The sequence below is a fragment of the Thermobia domestica genome, chromosome 13, assembly GCF_964235325.1.
Source record: "Thermobia domestica chromosome 13, izTheDome1.hap1.1, whole genome shotgun sequence".
Classification (NCBI taxonomy): domain Eukaryota; kingdom Metazoa; phylum Arthropoda; class Insecta; order Zygentoma; family Lepismatidae; genus Thermobia; species Thermobia domestica.
Window position 1 is genome coordinate 94171431 of NC_137466.1, and position 18117 is coordinate 94189547.

At 36.5% G+C, this 18117-nt stretch overlaps 1 protein-coding gene across 1 annotated transcript in view; it reads right to left on the bottom strand.

The window, feature by feature from the left end:
* FeCH (ferrochelatase, mitochondrial) overlaps window positions 1-18117 on the bottom strand; it is an 89124-nt gene that overhangs the window by 18799 nt on the left and 52208 nt on the right. The window contains exons 5-6 of the mRNA XM_081736107.1: window positions 15175-15276; window positions 12104-12269 (exon numbers count right to left, since the gene is read on the bottom strand). Of these exons, the coding sequence (XP_081592233.1) occupies window positions 12104-12269; window positions 15175-15276 (268 nt within the window). The remainder of the gene's footprint in view (window positions 1-12103; window positions 12270-15174; window positions 15277-18117) is intronic.

The following is an 18117-nucleotide window of genomic DNA, read 5'->3' on the forward strand; positions in this document are numbered from 1 at the left end:
GAATAATAATACCAATCAAAACGTGTTGTACAAACTGGTAAGTTCTCAATTCAGAGTTATTTAAGATTGCATAAAATATAAAGTTATTGAATATCCATCTGAGCAAAATGAATTACAAAATATACTGTAAAGGCATTATGAACTTACAGAAGAACGATACATATATTATTGCTCTATTAAGTCCTATCGTAGTACAGGAATTGTTTAACCTACACAAATAACTCACCTTCGAGTTTGTTCATTGTACACTATATACTTTTATCAGAGACTTACGTAGAATACTCTTACTTTAGTAAAGAGTTTCAGATTAGAGGCATCATATAGGGTGAGCAGGGTTTGGGTTTGAGAAATAGATATTTTTTTAATCAATGTGTATAGTAATGCACTAATGTACCAACAAAAAAACATGAAACTCTTATGTAGTGAAGAATATTCCCCATTCCAAAAAAATAAAAAGAGTAAAATCTGAAATGACGCTGCTGGTTTCAATGTCATACGAAATACCCACCATAAACTATTCACCACATGGAGAACAAAGAACCGTAACTAGGTTGGAAAAAATGTTCTGAACACAGGAAGGACACACGAAAGCAATATACAGTGAAACCTGTCTATGTTGGCCACTATCGATTCCATTCAAAAGTGTCCAACTTAGACAAGTGGCCAATTTATAGAAAATAAGTGTGATTGGTGTACTTTAGGACAGAATTTCTAGTATTAACTTGATAGTAAAATTGTAATAAGGAGTGGCACAACAGCTACTTTTAAATAATATATATATATAGAATAATCATAACAATGTACAGTACTAGAAAAAAATTACAGTATATTTAATGAGCTACAGGTGCTTCCCTCGGAGCAAAATATATTTTGAGAAAATCTTAGGGGAATTCATATCTCAAAACCTCCGCTACCTTTCGACAAGCCGTCAGGTGCCAATAGTTGACAATTGAGATGATTAGAATTTTGAGAATTTTCTGGAATTATTAAGGCTCCCCCCTGATGAGAGGAGCCGATATAGCTACGGTTTTACCAAAACAGACAGGGTAAACAAATACGTACAACCATTTTCAGAATTTCTGTATGTGTTTTTTTTTTTTTTTTTTTTTATTCACATCTTCCTTCACCACCCCTTTATCAGGGTAGTGTTCTGGCCATTGACCTCCAAGAATAAATCGTGGGAATCCATGCTTTTTTGTCTCCAGTAACAAATACAGAACATTGCCTCTCATATGGGAATAAGAAAGACTTAAGAAAACTAACAAAACGGTATTTTGTGTGGCCAAGATACGCAGGTAAATTTATCATTATTGTCATAGAGTAAACATTGCTTCAATGCGGCCAACTTCCAAGACAGACAGGTGGCCAACTTACAGAGTAATAGGTAACGAATGTCTTATGGGAAAATGCAGGTTCAAGACGAACCAGGCTAAGATGAGCAGGTAGCCAACTTAGAGAGGGAGCCAAATTGATAAGTTTTACTGTACTTCTGAAGAACACAACAAAATCGGTGGTACTTAAAAAGGACACTTGTTTCCAGTATAAAAAAAAAAGTATTTCTTTCATTCACATCACAAAATTATGCTACACATTTCAGAGCTCTAGTAGGGATTATGCTTATTTCGATATAATAGATATCTTTCTACCATAGCTGAAGCAATGAAATGGAATATTCGTTGAATATACGGTATTATGCTTACGTTTTGTACGTTAAAGGTGACGCTGATGGAGGAAAGAAGAAGAATAACAGAAAAATGTAAGGAATACACACAGTAAATGGAAACAAAAGCAAAGAAAAAGATAGAAGAAAAAGTACAAGTGTTTTTCAAATAACAATAATAATAATAATAATAATAATAATAATAATAATAATAATAATAATAATAATAATAATAATAATAATAATAATAATAATAATAATAATAATAATAATAATGAGCTTAAAATATATAAAACGATAATCATGCCTGTTGTTTTGTATGGCTGCGAAAAACATGGTCACTTACTCTGAGGGAAAAACATAGACTGAAAGTATTTGAGAACAAGGTCCTGAGACGAATATTCGGACCCAAGAGGAACGGGAATGGGGAATGGCGGAAACTTCATAACGAGGAACTACGTAATTTATATGGTTTACCCAACATTGTTAGGGTCGTGAAGTCTAGGAGGCTTAGGTGGGCGGGTCATGTAGCTAGAATGGAAGAAAGTAGAAACGCTTTCAAAGTCTTGATTGGAAGACCAATCGGAAAACGACCATTAGGAAGACCTAGGCGCAGATGGGAGGACAATATTAAGATGGATCTCGCAGAGATTGGAATACAAAGTAGAAACTGGATGCAGTTAGCTAAGGATAGAAGTCAGTGGAGAGATTTTGTGAACGTGGCATTGAACCTCCGGGTTCCATAGGCCATAGAGTTAGTTAGTTAGTTAATAATAACAATAATAATAATAATAATAATAATAATAATAATAATAATAATAATAATAATAATAATAATAATAATAAAAACTGACACGACCCGAAATTCCATGCATCAGAGGTGATCGCACTATTATAAAGCCACCGCGTCTTTCGGTGAAAGTTAGAAGGAGCAGAAAGAAGCACTCTCTCGGGATTATCCATTATATAAAAGGTTTCTTGCTTTCTTGTTTCTCGTCATTGGTTTAACTATATCAGCAAATGTTTTACACCATTTCTTTATATATAAAGAAAACATGTAGGGGTATTCAATACATATTACATCCTATTAGTGTCGTTTCGATTACGTTTTATATGACGGGAAAATCTTATTCTATAGCGTTCTCGTATTCCTAAAATTGAATATCACTCAGAACAATATCAGTGTAATCTTATGTGAGGTATATTAGTATCATTACTTTCATGGTTACAAACAACATTATCCCTGCACCGTTGTCAAGTGGTTTCGGATTTCAGCTGTAGCAACTGATTCACAACATCGCATTCATCTTCATCCCGTGTGGCTTCCGATAATTCAGGGAAAGTTTAAAACAGACTTCGCGCAACGTTTACATTAATGTAAGTCCGTTCATTCCCGCCGCAATACATTTTGGCGTAAGATTTGGACCCAATAGGCCTAGCTGCCACTGAAACCAAGTGGTCTCAGAACGAGAACATGGTTTAGATTCGTAGATGTCGATACGTGGCAAATAAGGAAACCTTATATCTAACAAACGCATGGTCTATTAACCTTGTGTCTGACTAATACATTCTGTGAATAGCCATATCAAAGTGTATATATGGTAATTCGAAAAGTAACAACAGTTAAGCGTATGTAACGTTAATAAATTAAACGTTAATTAAAGTAATTTAGTGATTACCAAAAAGAATTCAACATGTGTTCAAATTTGTATTAAAACATCCAGAATAAACAATTATCCACTATAAGCTGACATGTGAAAGTTAATTGAAAGAACAAGAATTAAATGCAAATTCCACAACAGACATGCATTAGAGTTCTGAAGATTGTCCATATGTCATGACGTAATAAATAAGATGCATATATAGAAAACAAGTATTTACAAAAACAACAGTAATAATAACAATAGAAAGAAGAGGTAAATAATTATCTCAGGTAAGTAGACAACATCCAAAATTATTAGGTTAGGTTCAGTGTTGGGTATACTTTCGTAGTAGAAGATAGCATTTTAGATACTGCATATTGTAACAGAAATATTGCCGATAAACAATGTAGAGTTCTTTCAGATAGAAGAAGTAGTGATAATATATAGTAAAAGTATATATTCTAGGAAATATCCTTATATGGAAGTCAGTTAGCTAATCAGTTGATAATTTGTTCGTACTTTACTTCATAGGTAGTTAGGTTATGTCAACACATTGTTATTTTAGGTTAGGTTATCTCAAATGAAACTATCATAGAATATATTATAGTTATTAAGTATAAGTTATATTTCGTTTCTTTCAATTAGAATGCTAATATATTTTTCCCTTGCAGGTCATTCGTGATGTCATTCCATACATGCTGTTTATGAAGGTAGCAGTTGTTAGCAGTTGTTCCAATAAGTATATATTCCTTTTCCAGTATAAGTATATACGGATAATTCCAAAATAAATCGGATAATATGCTTTATATGATATACGTATATAAGAGGACAGATCGGACAGTAAGGCACAATATTGTTTTCTCTCCAGGTATTGCAGCTGGAATGGTGAAACTGCACGACGAGAGAGTTTGGAGTTTGCGCTACAGAGTGTATTTTGTTCTCCTGTGCAGCTCTAGCGAGAGAAGCCTGAACTAAGAAAACAAACATGACGCGTATGTTACCGTCGTCCACGTATGAAGAGCAGCGAAGTGTGGTTAGGTTTTTGTGCGCCAAAGGGCATACACAGAGTGAAATTTACAGCGACATGTGGGGCGTGTATGGGGACGATTGTATGGACCGTAGCAATGTCTCCAGGTGGTATGCATTCTTTGAAGAGGATGGTGAGAACCTTAGTGATGCACCACGCTCCGGGCGGCCGGTAACAGCTTCAACAAATTTGGGTAGGAGGTGCTCGAGCATTTTCCGTACAGTCCGGACTTGGCATCGTCGGACTTTCATCTCTTTGGTTTCATGAAGAAATTCCTGGTCGGCCAACATTTTGCGGCAGATACGGAAGTGAAATCAGCAGTCCGCAGATGGCTATACTCCAATCAAACGGACTCCTACAAACAGGGCATCTTGAAACTGGTACCACGCTGGAAGAAATGTGCTGAGAAACTTGGTGACTATGTAGAAAAGTAGGTCAAAGATGTAAGTTCATTTGTGCTTTGTTTGGTTTTGGTACATATTAAACTTCTTTTTTGAAAAAAAATAATTGTGCGTTACTTTCCGATCTGCCCTCGTATATTAATATTACTACCATAAATTATTTCGTCGTTACGATTATTATTGTTTAGTAATTTATTTACATATATTGCATGTGTATACGCATTTCTAATAATATTTCTTTTTTTCTCTCTTCCGATAGGTTATCGAAGATGCTACCACCGAACAAAGCTTCCCATTAGCGTTGCGTTAGACATACGATATGAACGGTGTCCAAACACGGTTTTATGTATTACCTGTACATGCAGAATTCATTAAGGAGGTGCAAAATCATTTATATAAAGAGAAACAAGAAAACAGACAGCACATTATGTGTGTACTACTTCCATTATACATGCAATGACTATTGCATGTTGCTTAGATTTAAAAAATGTGAATTTAAAGGTTTAAGTTGACAATCAAATAATATATTAAAAATAAAATAATCATATTACCCTAGCCTCCTTAAAATAAATACTAAAATGCAGTAGTAAGACTTCAGAAGAATGAATACAGATATAATAAACAATTCAACAATATATAAGTTACTTTAGATTTGTGATTCGGTTCTAAAATTCATAGTACGTACTGTCGACAATAAAGTTGGTACACCAGAATTTCAAATTATTTAGTTAGTAGGTTATTCCATTTCCAAATTACAGTGACGAACGTTACGAAAAAAGAGCTATTGCCTCTCCTGAGTTGTCCTTCCTTCAAGGATACATAGTGTTCATTAATTCAGGCCAATAAACATCTAAATCAATATGTCTTTATATTTTAGAAGTTACATTACAATGTCAGCCACTAATTTCTAATATTTGCAGGATTTTTCTTACCCCAAAGTAGACTTATTAATCAAAATTACGAAAATCAAAGGCGGATCGTTTGAAGTCGATCTTCAAGATACCTTTCAGTGTGTCTTTCATTTGTTAACTTTTTTGTTTTTATTATATCTCTCAGTTTAATGTCCCACGTTTATGCCCTTTAGGCTAAGGGAGATTAATAATTAAGGCAAATAAATGATGATAGAAGAATCGGTGGAATGATTATGTGGGAGAAAACTGGTACCTTGAGAAAACTCACGGGCACGATGTTGTCCATCACAAACTTACTTGGCCAGAGATCGAACCAGGGACCTCACACACCAAAGTAAGTGCTTACACTGAACCACTGTGGTCCGTCTTGTTTTTACTAAAATTAATGTTGCCAGAATTTGTCTTTTTCGACTACAGATAACTATAATTGAATTTTAATTATTGGTGCAGATTAGTTCTAGCGCAGCATAGTAAGTAAAATCAAATTTTGCAGGAAACAAAGAATTTCCTTGATAAATCATACTTGGGACTGTATGAGAGACATAAAAATCTGTAATGTGGTATTGCTACGCAATAGCGAGTGGCACGTAACAAAGATCACGTAGAGCATTTCAGTTATGAAGCCATGGCTGATGTGAGTGGTTGCAGTTACACAGCAGAGGACGAAAATGGTTCCCACGAAGTCCGGACTGTACAATACCAGACAACTTGTTATAAGAAATAATCAAATCACACGTGTCTTATCGTCGGTACAGGACAGATGAAAAATTATGCAAAAATGTGGAGGAAGTCTTTCCGCAATATGCCGAAGAAGACATTAGATGGATACATCTGTGTATACAGCACGAAGGAACACATACAGATTCACTGGATATACAGGGTGTCCGAGAAGTCCTTCCCTGATTACAGAAATTGATAACTCAGGCTAGAAATAAGATAGAAATATGAAACTGGTGTTGAATTGTTTACAAACTATAAAAGTTCTGGTCACATCAGTGCACTTCCACATGAGCACCCTTGGTAGCACGTAGCACATCTAGGCGATATTCAATTTCCATCCACACATTAGCCAACATCACTGGAGGGATCGATGCAACGACTGTGGTTATTCGTTGCTGCAGGGTTTCAATATCTGGTACACGTGTTCGGTAGACCTCATCCTTGACATAACCCCATAAAAAGAAATCTAATGGGGTTATGTCAGGAGAGCGTGGAGGCCAAGCTGTTGGTCCATCACGACCAATCCATCGCCCAGGAAATGTCCTATCGAGATAGGCACGGACGTCCAAACCCCAATGAGGTGGTGCACCGTCTTGCTGAAAAACGACATCGGGGCGATACTGAAGCAGCTGAGGAACAGCATACAGCTGCAACATATCCAGGTACACTGCAGATGTGATGGTATCCTCAGCGAAGAAGAATGGCCCGATAATTCGATCGTGCAATAACGCGCACCAAACATTCACCTTTGGACTGCCTCTGGTGAACTCCCTGACCTCCCTGGGGGGTTCTGAACCCCAAATGCGTACATTATGGCGATTCACTACTCCACTGACAAAGAATGTCGCTTCGTCGGAAAAGGCAATTCGTCTGAGATAACCATTATCGTCCTCAATACGTGATAGCATTTCGACCGCAAAGTCATATCGACGTGTACCGTCGTCGGGCAACAAGGCCTGAACGAGTTGCACTTTGTAAGCACGAAACAATAAACGTTTGTGTAAAATGTCATGGATAGAGCTTTTTGGCATCTGTAATTCACGTGAGGCCCTGCGCACCGATTTCTTAGGACTTCTCAGAAAAGACTGCCGCTCAGCCTCCACCGTGTCTGTTGAGGTTCTTGGTCGACCAGACCTCGGAAGGTCAGCAACCGACCCTGTGTTCTTGAACTTCTCATACCAGGCTTTAATGCTCTTGACATCAGGTGGAGTCCTCCCAAATGTTGTCTGGAACTGTCTCTGCACCGTGGTTGGTGATCGTGTCTCATGGTACTACAGGATACACTGTGCCTTCTCCTGGTTGGTTGGCATGGCTTCTTGGGCTTCTTACTTACGTACTACAAACCTAAAACAAACAAACAAAAAAAAAAATTAGACTTGGTAAAACAGAACAAACCTAACACAGACAAAAACTTTTATAGTTTGTAAACAATTCAACACCAGTTTCATATTTCTATCTTATTTCTAGCCTGAGTTATCAATTTCTGTAATCAGGGAAGGACTTCTCGGACACCCTGTATAGTTCGTATACGTTAAGTACTCAACTGTAGTGTGTACTAAATAAAATAAACTACATTGACATTGATCTCTATGATGCTTAAATATTGAGTATGAGGACTTCTCGGACACCCTTTATTTCATTTCATTTCTAACGATCAGTCATTGATTTCATGTAAGATAAGAAAGAAGAAAAAAGTCACTGGAACTCTAATGCCTAAAGTATAACAACTTATTAAAATATAGCCCAGTGACAATACGTCTGTAGTAATAATAACTATTATATTTCGCATAAATTTGCTTATCTGAGAAATTACTCACAAGTAAACGTTATCTTTGGGTGAATCGAGTTGCTGCCCGAGACACATGTGACAGAATAGTGCTAAATGTGCTCAATATGTCAGGAAAGTTTTAGGTGCAAAGTTCAAAAGATTTAGGAGATACAGCCACTAGAAAGTTACATGGAGATACATGTTATAGCCGTAATACATAGTCCAAAACATTTTTTATTAGACTATGTTCGTGTTTTTAGCATGTTTAAGTGATGAAACACAAGAGAAAGTCGTTTGTATTGCAAACTCGAAGTGATTTTGTTATTGCATAGAAAAGTTGCCAATTATTACAATCAATATGCAGTTAAAGAAAATAGTGCATGTCTGGCACAAATACTCTGCTCACAGTGAGCACACCTGACAGACGCAATCAAGTCGTACTTGAAACATTTGTCATTCACAATTCGTCAAAGCAGTGATCGTGAGGAGCGATCCAACTTCCAGATTCCTCATTCAAGAATCTAGCCTTATTATATTATTAAGTATTCTGCCTTTCAGCAAGTCCTGGGACTAATGAAGATTTTTCTTTTCAATTTTTAGATTTGGCTCTGGAAATGTTTCTTCCACTTTTCTCGATCTTCAGCTTCCTCTTTTAACTGCCAATATTTTCTCCTATCTTTCAAATCATCGATCAGCTGTGTTCTTCCTATTCCTTGATTTTTTTCCATCTTTCCTTCTATGGCGGTGTGAAGAAGACAATTTCTTCGCAAGATGTGTCCAATCCAGTTGGCCTTTCTACGAAGGATGGTGGCTAGAAGTGTCCTCTTCTCTCCTATCCGTTTTAAAACATCTTCGTTTGTTTCTCTCTCTCTGTCCATTTTATCTTCTCCATCTTCCTCCAACACCACATTTCGAAGCTCTCTAAGTATTTCTTTTCTAACTTCCGTAATGTCCAAGTCTCTGAACCATAGTGTCCAATGCTCCATATGTAGCACTTGACCAACTTCACCTGCTCGTCGCTGGGGGTGTGATAAAAGGGTAGCCAATCACCACTAACCGTCTACTTTGCTCAGCGAGCCACTAGTAACCAAGCTGGCCACTCCCCATAAACGTCACTGCAACTTTTCGCGGGAAGCCAACGACGTTATACCTTCCGTACTATAGTTAAGAGTGATCTTTTCTTGTTGAATGCTTCTTTAGCTATGGCAATTCTTGACCTGGTCTCTTTGGTGCAGTAAGCATCTCTCGTCAAAATACTTCCCAGATACTTGAAATTATCGAGCTCTTCAAGTTCTGTTTGCTCTACTCTGATCCGTAAGGGCGTGTTTCCACGGGATATTCTCATAACTTTCGACTTTTCGATGTTAATTTCCATTCCATACAGTTTTCCAATGTCAACTATTTTGTCAATCATCTCCTGTAGTAATCCTTCGGTTTTAGCTATTATAACCGTATCATCTGCATACCTGATCTTGTTAATGATCTGTACTCCAATCTTGAAATCTCCAGTTCCCATTAATGCTTCCTTTATTAGAATTTTCCTGTAGATGTTGAATAATTGGGGAGACAAATTACATCCTTGTCTGGCTCCTCTTCCAATCTCCACACTATTGGTTTCTCCTTCATTCAAGCGCAACTTCACTCGTTGTCCTATGTACGGGTTTTGAATGAGTCGTCGGTCTCTCCAGCTGACTCCGATTTCTTTAAGTATTTTCAAAAGTTTCGTCCAATTGACCCGGTTGAAAGGTTTTTGCCAGTCAATGAAGCAGAAACATAGCTCTTCCTTCAGATCAGGAACTCATTCTGATATAAGTGTCATCAATCCAATAGCATCTCTGGTGCCTTTTCCTTTCCGGAATCCAAATTGATCTTCTTCTAACCTCTCATCTACCTTACTTTCTAGCCGCCTGTTCAGTATTCGTGTAATGATCTTTCCAGTGTGGGAAATCAGGCTAATGGTTCTGTGCTCGCTGCACTTTTTGCTTGCTTTTTCTTGGGCAATGCAATCACTGTAACATCAAGAAAATCCTTTGGCCATTCTCCACTCAGGTAGACTATTGATCTTGTTAATAAGTGAAGTCAGTACTTTCATTGTGTTGTCTCCTAATCCTTTGAGCAAATCTATTGGTATGTCGTCGTCTCCAGTGGCCTTTCTCCAGTACTTCACTTTTCAATATACTGGGTCCTTTTTCATCACCATCCCCTCTTCCTCTGCTTCGATCGCAATATCTTTGAGACGGTTCTTCTGATCATACAGATCTTTTATGTATTCCTCCCAAATTCTAAGGATTCCTTGATGGTCAGTGACCACATGACTTTGTTGATCTTCGATTCCCAATGTTCGCATACTTTTGTTAGCTTTTCCTCCTAATTCTTGTGCTTTCTGGTACGGACGTCATGTGGACGTCAGATCATATCTGCCGCGCTGTTGAAGTTCCATTATTTCTTCACATATTTGCTCCATGTACTTTTCTTTGGCCGTTTCTCTTCTCAATTCATTATTCAGTCTTTTGTATTCATTGATATCCTTGTTTTTTGCTCTTCTGCGTTCCTCCATCTTCTTAAGCATCGCTTGAGTTATCCATGGTTTTCTTGGTGCTCTTTCCATCTTGCCAATGTTATTGTGGAGTGTGTGAAGTAGAATCTGTTTAACTTTTCCCCAACTGTTCTCTATATTGTCAACCATATCTTCCATTGCACAGAATTTTTCTTCAATCTCTTCTTTCACATTACCGTCGATATTTCTTAGTCGCTCTAAGTTCCATTTTCGATTTCTCCTCCCATTTTTCTTGATCGACTTTACCAGGTTTGTACTTCCACCACCTGGAGATTGTGATCCGAATCAATGTCCGCTCCTGGCAATGTCTTCACGTCTCGTACACTATTCCTGAAACGTTGCTTCACAAGAATATAATCAATTTGGTAGCGTTTCTTATCTCCTGGACTTTTCCACGTGTAAAGCTTGGTTTTTCTTTTCTTAAAGCATGTGTTCATCACCACTACATCATGTTGCCTACAGAAATCGATAACCATTTGACCTCGTTCGTTTCTTCTACCAAGTCCAGATGATCCCACTACCTTATTCGCAGCTCCTTCTCCTACTACGCTGTTGAAGTCTCCCATTACTATGGCGTTGACCTTACCTCTTCCTTCCTGATGCAATAGGAAGCTTAATCTAGCCTTATGGAAAACTAATCGAATCATGTTGCGAAAGCGAGGAGCATTGAACTGGTGAATTGTGAACGACTGAAGTTGTATGAACCTGTCACGATGCCAAATATTCACGTCACTTCCTGTTATTGTTGTATCAGTGAAGAAACGAACAAAAGCTTTGTATGGACGAGACAAGTGAACATCCAGAGGATGAATTATGCCAGTACATCCACCAAGTATGAGCCGTTTGATCAATTCAAAGCCTTCTGGCACACACACTGACGAAAGACTGTCGTCTTTGTTTGCAGACCACGAATCAAGTAACAGGAAGACTTTCTTCTTGTCACTTGGAATGCTTTTCCACATGACGTCCGAATAGAAACATTTGATGTCGTCACACCTTCTAGTGGATGTATCTCCTAAACCCTTTGATTTTTGCACCTAAAATTTCCCTGACATATTGAGCACACTTAGTAATAGGGCACTCTAACACATGTGTCTCGGGCAGCAACTCGATTCACCCAAACGTAACGTTTACTTGTCAGTCATCTTAGCACATTCCCTAGTATCAGAGACTAAAAAATTCACGCTTTAACTTCAGCTTTCTAAAGCAAATCAAAAGTCACATTCAAACTGTTTCATATAGGTACGTATATTGAAATTAACGTGCCTTACAACACTTCTGAATTTAATCAATTTCTTCAAGCAAAAAATACGCTAGGTTTCCCTGTTCCTTCATGCTTGAGATATTTTTCCTATTATAGGCAGATTTATAAATAGAATTTCACATTATTTTTATTTTTACTTATTTACTTGTTACCTTTAGAGGTAGAGAGTGAGCTGAAAACAAGATAATAACTTCCTTTTGTTTGTCCTGAGGAAATTTCTTCAGTTCGTCTCGAATTCTATCTGCCACAGCTTTCGCTAACAACGGGTGAGTTGCCCACCTGTCTATTACACTCCATTTCACTCCAGATGGATGTTCCCTTTTAAAAGAAGGAATAGTAATGGGTTATATATATATAACAGTAAATAACATCACATCAAAGACAAAATACACTTTAAAAAATCTACAAAGATTGGACATTACTTTTAAGTACACTTGTACAGTCTTGGGAAGTAACGTAACGCAAGTAACGCGTTACTTGTAACGCGTTACTTTTTAAGTAACGTTTCCTAGTAACGCGTTACATTTTTTCCAAAGTAACTGTAACGGTAACGCGTTACAAATTTTTAAGTAACGTACCTAGTTTGCGTTACTTTTTTCGCGTTACATTTCGGATGAGTAACTACAATATATGTATATTTTTTTCGGAAACAAATGTTTCTTTCCTGTAAGTGAATTTCTCAGAATGGAACAATGGAACATAAACTACGTATGTCAGTGACCAACAGTCACCGACACACAGAGAAACAGATAAGTAGTGCCACTTGCTGTTTTTTGGAAGATGAGGACAGCCTTAGGGAAATCACGTGTACTGATTGCACGCACCTGGAAGATTTTGTCGTAGATTTTGACAGCTCCAAATCAATACATTCAGTGAATGAATTAGGAGTGCAATGATACCGGTAGTCTATTTTACTTTGATTGGTGTTGTTTTTATAAAGATGGAGAACGAAAATATTTTACCGTTCGAACATTTGAAAGAATACTTTTTTCTTAAGAGCTGAGGATGATGGTGGGCAGAATTTAAAAGTAAAGTGTCTGAAGTGCCCCGGAGGAAAATATTAACAACTAGGGTGCCATAATTAACGATATACAGTAAGAGGCTGATATGAATAAACTGTTCTTGATGAGCAGGCCTACTTTATTACTAGAAAATAGTTTGCTGATGGTATGTAATATTGGAGTTCTTTCAGATCAATTTGCTTATCCTAGAGTCCCGATGATTATAGAGTTTGAAACTAGCTTTAAAAAGCATATACCGATTTTAGAGTTATTGGCAAGTTTTGATTCACACCCAGTTCATGTGTTCTCATTTTATTAGTTGTAGTGTAATGTTTCTCTATATTCTGTATTTTTAATTTTACATAACAACATTGTTATTATTATATAATTAGTTTAGCAGAATAATAATAAGCAACCATTTTTTCTAACGCATATGGATGAGCACGAGTCAAGCTAAAACTTGACTTGACTCGAATTCAAGTCGAGTTTCAAGTCAAGTCAAAGGTAATATTCTTGAGTCGAGTTCCGAGCCGATTCAGTTTTTCGCGCCGAGTTTCGAGTCCAGTCGAGTTTGATAAATGGCTCGTTTGTTTTAACTCGTCTTGAAATCATGGCCTGATTACACTGGAATGCAAAAGCCATGAGAAATGTAAGCTAAACAGTAATATGGAATACTTTTAGTGTTGCTCACGAGAGGGGACACTGCTCGCATCTCGTCTCGATAGCGAGACCACAAGAGATTTTCTATAACAAGCTCAGCTGGGCTCGGCTCAACTGAGAAAATGGCTCGAGCCGGCTCGCTTGGGATGAACTATCGGCTCGAGCTGGCTTAGTAGGGAGGAGCCATCTGCTCGGTTCGGCTCAACTGAGCCAAGGGCTCTAGCCGAGTCGGTTGGGTGAGCTGTTGGCTCGGCTCACTTCTCGGTTCGGGTGGATAGTGAATGAGCTGTGAGCCGAGCTGCTTGAGTCGTTGTCAATTCTAAACCCGGGCCGGCCAGTTTTGAAGAGTGCCCTATAACTTTTAACAGTGTTTGGCTCGAGCTCGAATACTCAACATAGACCCTCAACCCAAATTCAGAATCTCGTGAACAATATCCTTGACTCCTAGACTTCAGACTACCGAGGTCGGCAATCAACGAGTTTTTTAGTATTCAAATACAAACCGCCTATCTTTCATGTTTATATAGAGTGTTGTTATAATTATTATTATTATTATTATTATTATTATTATTATTATTATTATTAATAATAATAATAATAATAATAATAATAATAATAATAATAATAATAATAATAATAATAATAATAATAATAATAATAATAATAATAATAATAATAATAGCGGTAGTAACAGTAGTACGAAAAATTGAAGTAATATTTTTTTCACATATTTAAAGTTTCGGACCTAAAAGTAACGCGTTAGTAACGCGTTACTTTCGAAGTAAAGTAACAGTTACTTTTTTGGGGCAAGGAACGCGTTACTAACGCGTTACATTTTAAGAGAAAGTAAAGTAATTTGTAACGCGTTACATTTTTACAAGTAACTTACCCAACACTGCACTTGTATATACATGAGGCGTTCCGAGTAGTAAGGGTGAATTCAACAAAAGTTATGTGTAATCTGAAGGATCTAAAATTACTTGAGATGTTTAAGTGGAAATAGCAAATCGCTCTGTGGTAGTCAGTTCCTGTGTCTATATGTATAGTTTGTGGAAGTCTTCCTCTTTTCCCTAGAAAAATCAGTTTCAAAATAAATGGAAAATTATTTGACTGCTTAGACTGCATTTTCAGGAATCCACGCCTTTGTTAAGATCGTCATTACTAGTCAGAACGCCACGTATATTCGTTATTTTTAGATCTTCCTAAATTCCAAATGTTTTTTACGTTGAACGTTACTTGATAAGAAGTTACATCTGTATTTACAAAAAGCACCCACGCGGTTCGAATTCCGGTTGGAGTTCATGTGGTTCGGATCCCACACTAGGTTGTAGATCCAATATCATGTAGCCTCGTTGCTAATAGGGAAGCTAAATTCCAAATCAATAGTGACTGTATCTTCAAACTAGAAACTAATGGTTGATCAAAAATCTTAGCATGTTCTTGCGCGGAAAGTCATACCTACAAGTATATGCTTTATATTTTTTAGAAACAGCAACATAATATAAAACACTTACATTCAATACTATTTGAAAACATGAATTGTCAAATTAAAATAATCTTACCTTTTTGAGTAATATGAATAGATCGCATTGAAACTCGAACCTGTAGTGGCACAACTATACTGAGGATACTGAGAAAACACCACTACTCGTCGAACGCCATCCCTGTTTAAAATAAGTTATAACTAATTAACGGAAATAAGTAACATTGAAATAATAATGAATTGCATTCACCGGAAAGGACACTGACAGCACAAGTATGATGTATAGCTCACAACAATAAGTATAAATAACTACAATGTCACAGGCGCAGCCAGAACTTTTTATATGGGTGTGCAAATGGAAATTAAAACAAAACTTTTCATATGAGTGTGCACAAACTATATTAATTAAAAAAGAACTTTTCATATAAGTACTCATAAATGTAACTAAAGTACGAGTCAGACATAGGGCTGGGAATACTTTATCAATGAGTTTTAATCATCGTCGTTTCCGTAGGTTCAATCTTTACAATCGCGTATTTAATAATAAAGAGGTTCAAAAGCAATATATACTTTGAGTAATAGAAGAAACAACTGGGTTGTTTTAATACTCAATCTCTATAGAATGGGCCGCGATGGCTCAGTGGTAGAGCGTTCAACTCTGGTGCATGGGGTCCTTGGTTCGATCCCAGCTCGCGCCAAGTGAGTTTTGTGGTGGACAAACACCGTATGCATGGGTTTTCTCAGAGTTCTCCCGTTTCTTCCCACTTTCTTCATTCCACCATTTCATTCATTTCTCATCATCAAGGTCTCCTTTAGCCTAGCCGGCATAACCATGGGACATAAAACTTACAGATTTAATTTCCTTTCAATCTCTATAGATAAAGACAAAGAAATTTCAGAGTGGAAAAGTCGATGTTGAAAAGTAGTTAGAGCTCCTTGACGGTAAGCTTCAAAATCATTAGTTTAATAAGTCGCTGTTCAGTAGATGATGGCAAGAAGATCATACAAGGACTTCACTACAGTAAATGTTGAAAATGACTCATCTTTGGCTGAAGGCAAACGTCTATCCTCCTACACACTTTTGTAAACTCGAAGAGTAAAGAGTGGTGATAGATAAATTATATGTGCTTTATATGTGATAGTATTACTCAGTACTTTTAATAGTTTCATATCAATTCTAATAATGTTCAACGTACACTGTTGAACCACTATTCAATGAATAGTCTTTTACATGTTCGTTATACTTGTCACCCGCACAAAACACAAGTTCAAAAAAAAATACTTGTTGCTCCATTGTTAATATGGAAACACACACATCTGTATTACTAGATACTCAACAGAACTCTAATCAACCTTTGAGCACAATAACTAGCTACAATGTAACCCAAACTGTCTTTATTGCAAATATACGTCTCTACTGAGTTGAAATTTAAAGTCTAGCTTCGTCCCTGTCTGTGTCGGACATTTGTATATCACAACATACACAACGAGAAAATTGAGTTTTTGATGAACCTTTCTCTCACAATAACAGTTACCTACAACCACTGCGGAGTGACTTTTTGAACGCAGTATATTATCCACAATGAATGTGTTGGCTTGATTGTATTTACATTATTCATTGGATCGAATAGGAAAAGAGGAAAGAATATTCGGAACCTTTATATTCATATTTTCTTAATATACCTATTATTTTTGCGCAAAAACGATTGAGAAACGATCTGTCATTGGTAATGAACTGGCTGGGTCATTATTAAACCCTTATGTTTCAATCCGAATACTATATATGCTTTTTTTTTTCTTATGTCTATCCTGCAGCAATAGATTTTAGTACACATTTTAATGTTTTACTAATATTAAAGAGTTTGTTGCAAGTGGTAATACTACTGACGCGGCTCTAAGTAGTTTTTATTTTGTTTGTTATTAATTATCGGGCTTAATCTATGTCTTTTTACTTTCACCTTTTAATCTTATGTTCGCTCTCTCTCTTTTTTTCCTGTCAAAGAAACTCGTTGAAGTTATTTTAGATAATTGAATGGTAAGTTTCTTTTCTTTCTTTTTTACTTTTCTCAATACAATGTCAAATGATAAAAAAAATGTAAGCAAAAGGCTAATACTCACCGCTGGAAACAAACCATTTCTCTAGGAAGTACTTTCGGAGAACATTATCTCCGTCTTCAGCCTAGTCACAATTCGAAAAGAATTTAAAACATGGGGAGAAATGTGGATGGGTAAAACTGGTTAAAAAGGATTTTAAATATTCGAAGTGTAATTCTTCTTGTCGGACATATACAGATATTAATGGTAACTCACTTGTCACTGTTCATTGTTGTTCACTGTTTTTTTATTATTATTATTATTATTATTACCTTCCAGACAGACAGTAGTAAAAAGACTGCTCCAAATCGCATTTATGTCTCCTTTATCTAAATTGAGTGTAGGTTTCTCTTTACGAATGTAATAGGCTTCTTTAATTTTTCATTCAGTTATTGTTTTTGCTTTCTCTATTAAACATGAATTATCAACATTATGGTTATTGTCTTTGAGATGTGATGCCAATCCGGCTAACTGTTGTAAGCTACGAGATTTCGATGTGCAAATGTGCTCAGCTATTCTGGTACAAATATTCTTTGTATGTATATTTTGTCACATTGACATTTAATCTGATAAACACCATTATTATCTGTTTATGTCCGAGAAGAAGAGTTATACGCTTCGCATATTTTAAACTCTTTTTAACCAATTTTACCCATCCAAATTTTTCTCTGTGTTTTAAATCCTTTTCGAATTGTGATTAGGCTGAAAATGGAGATAGTGTTCTCCGAAAATACTTCCTAGAGGAGTGGTTTGTTTTCAGCGGTGAGTATTAGCCTTTTGCTTACTTTTTTTTTTTTTTTTTTTTTTTTTTTTTTTTTAATATTATCACCGCTCGGAACACAGTGACAATGTCAAAAGATCTTTATATTTTATCAGTTTTTCGTTTCAATACCAAAATATCTCAGTCAATAGTTTCAATAACTTGATT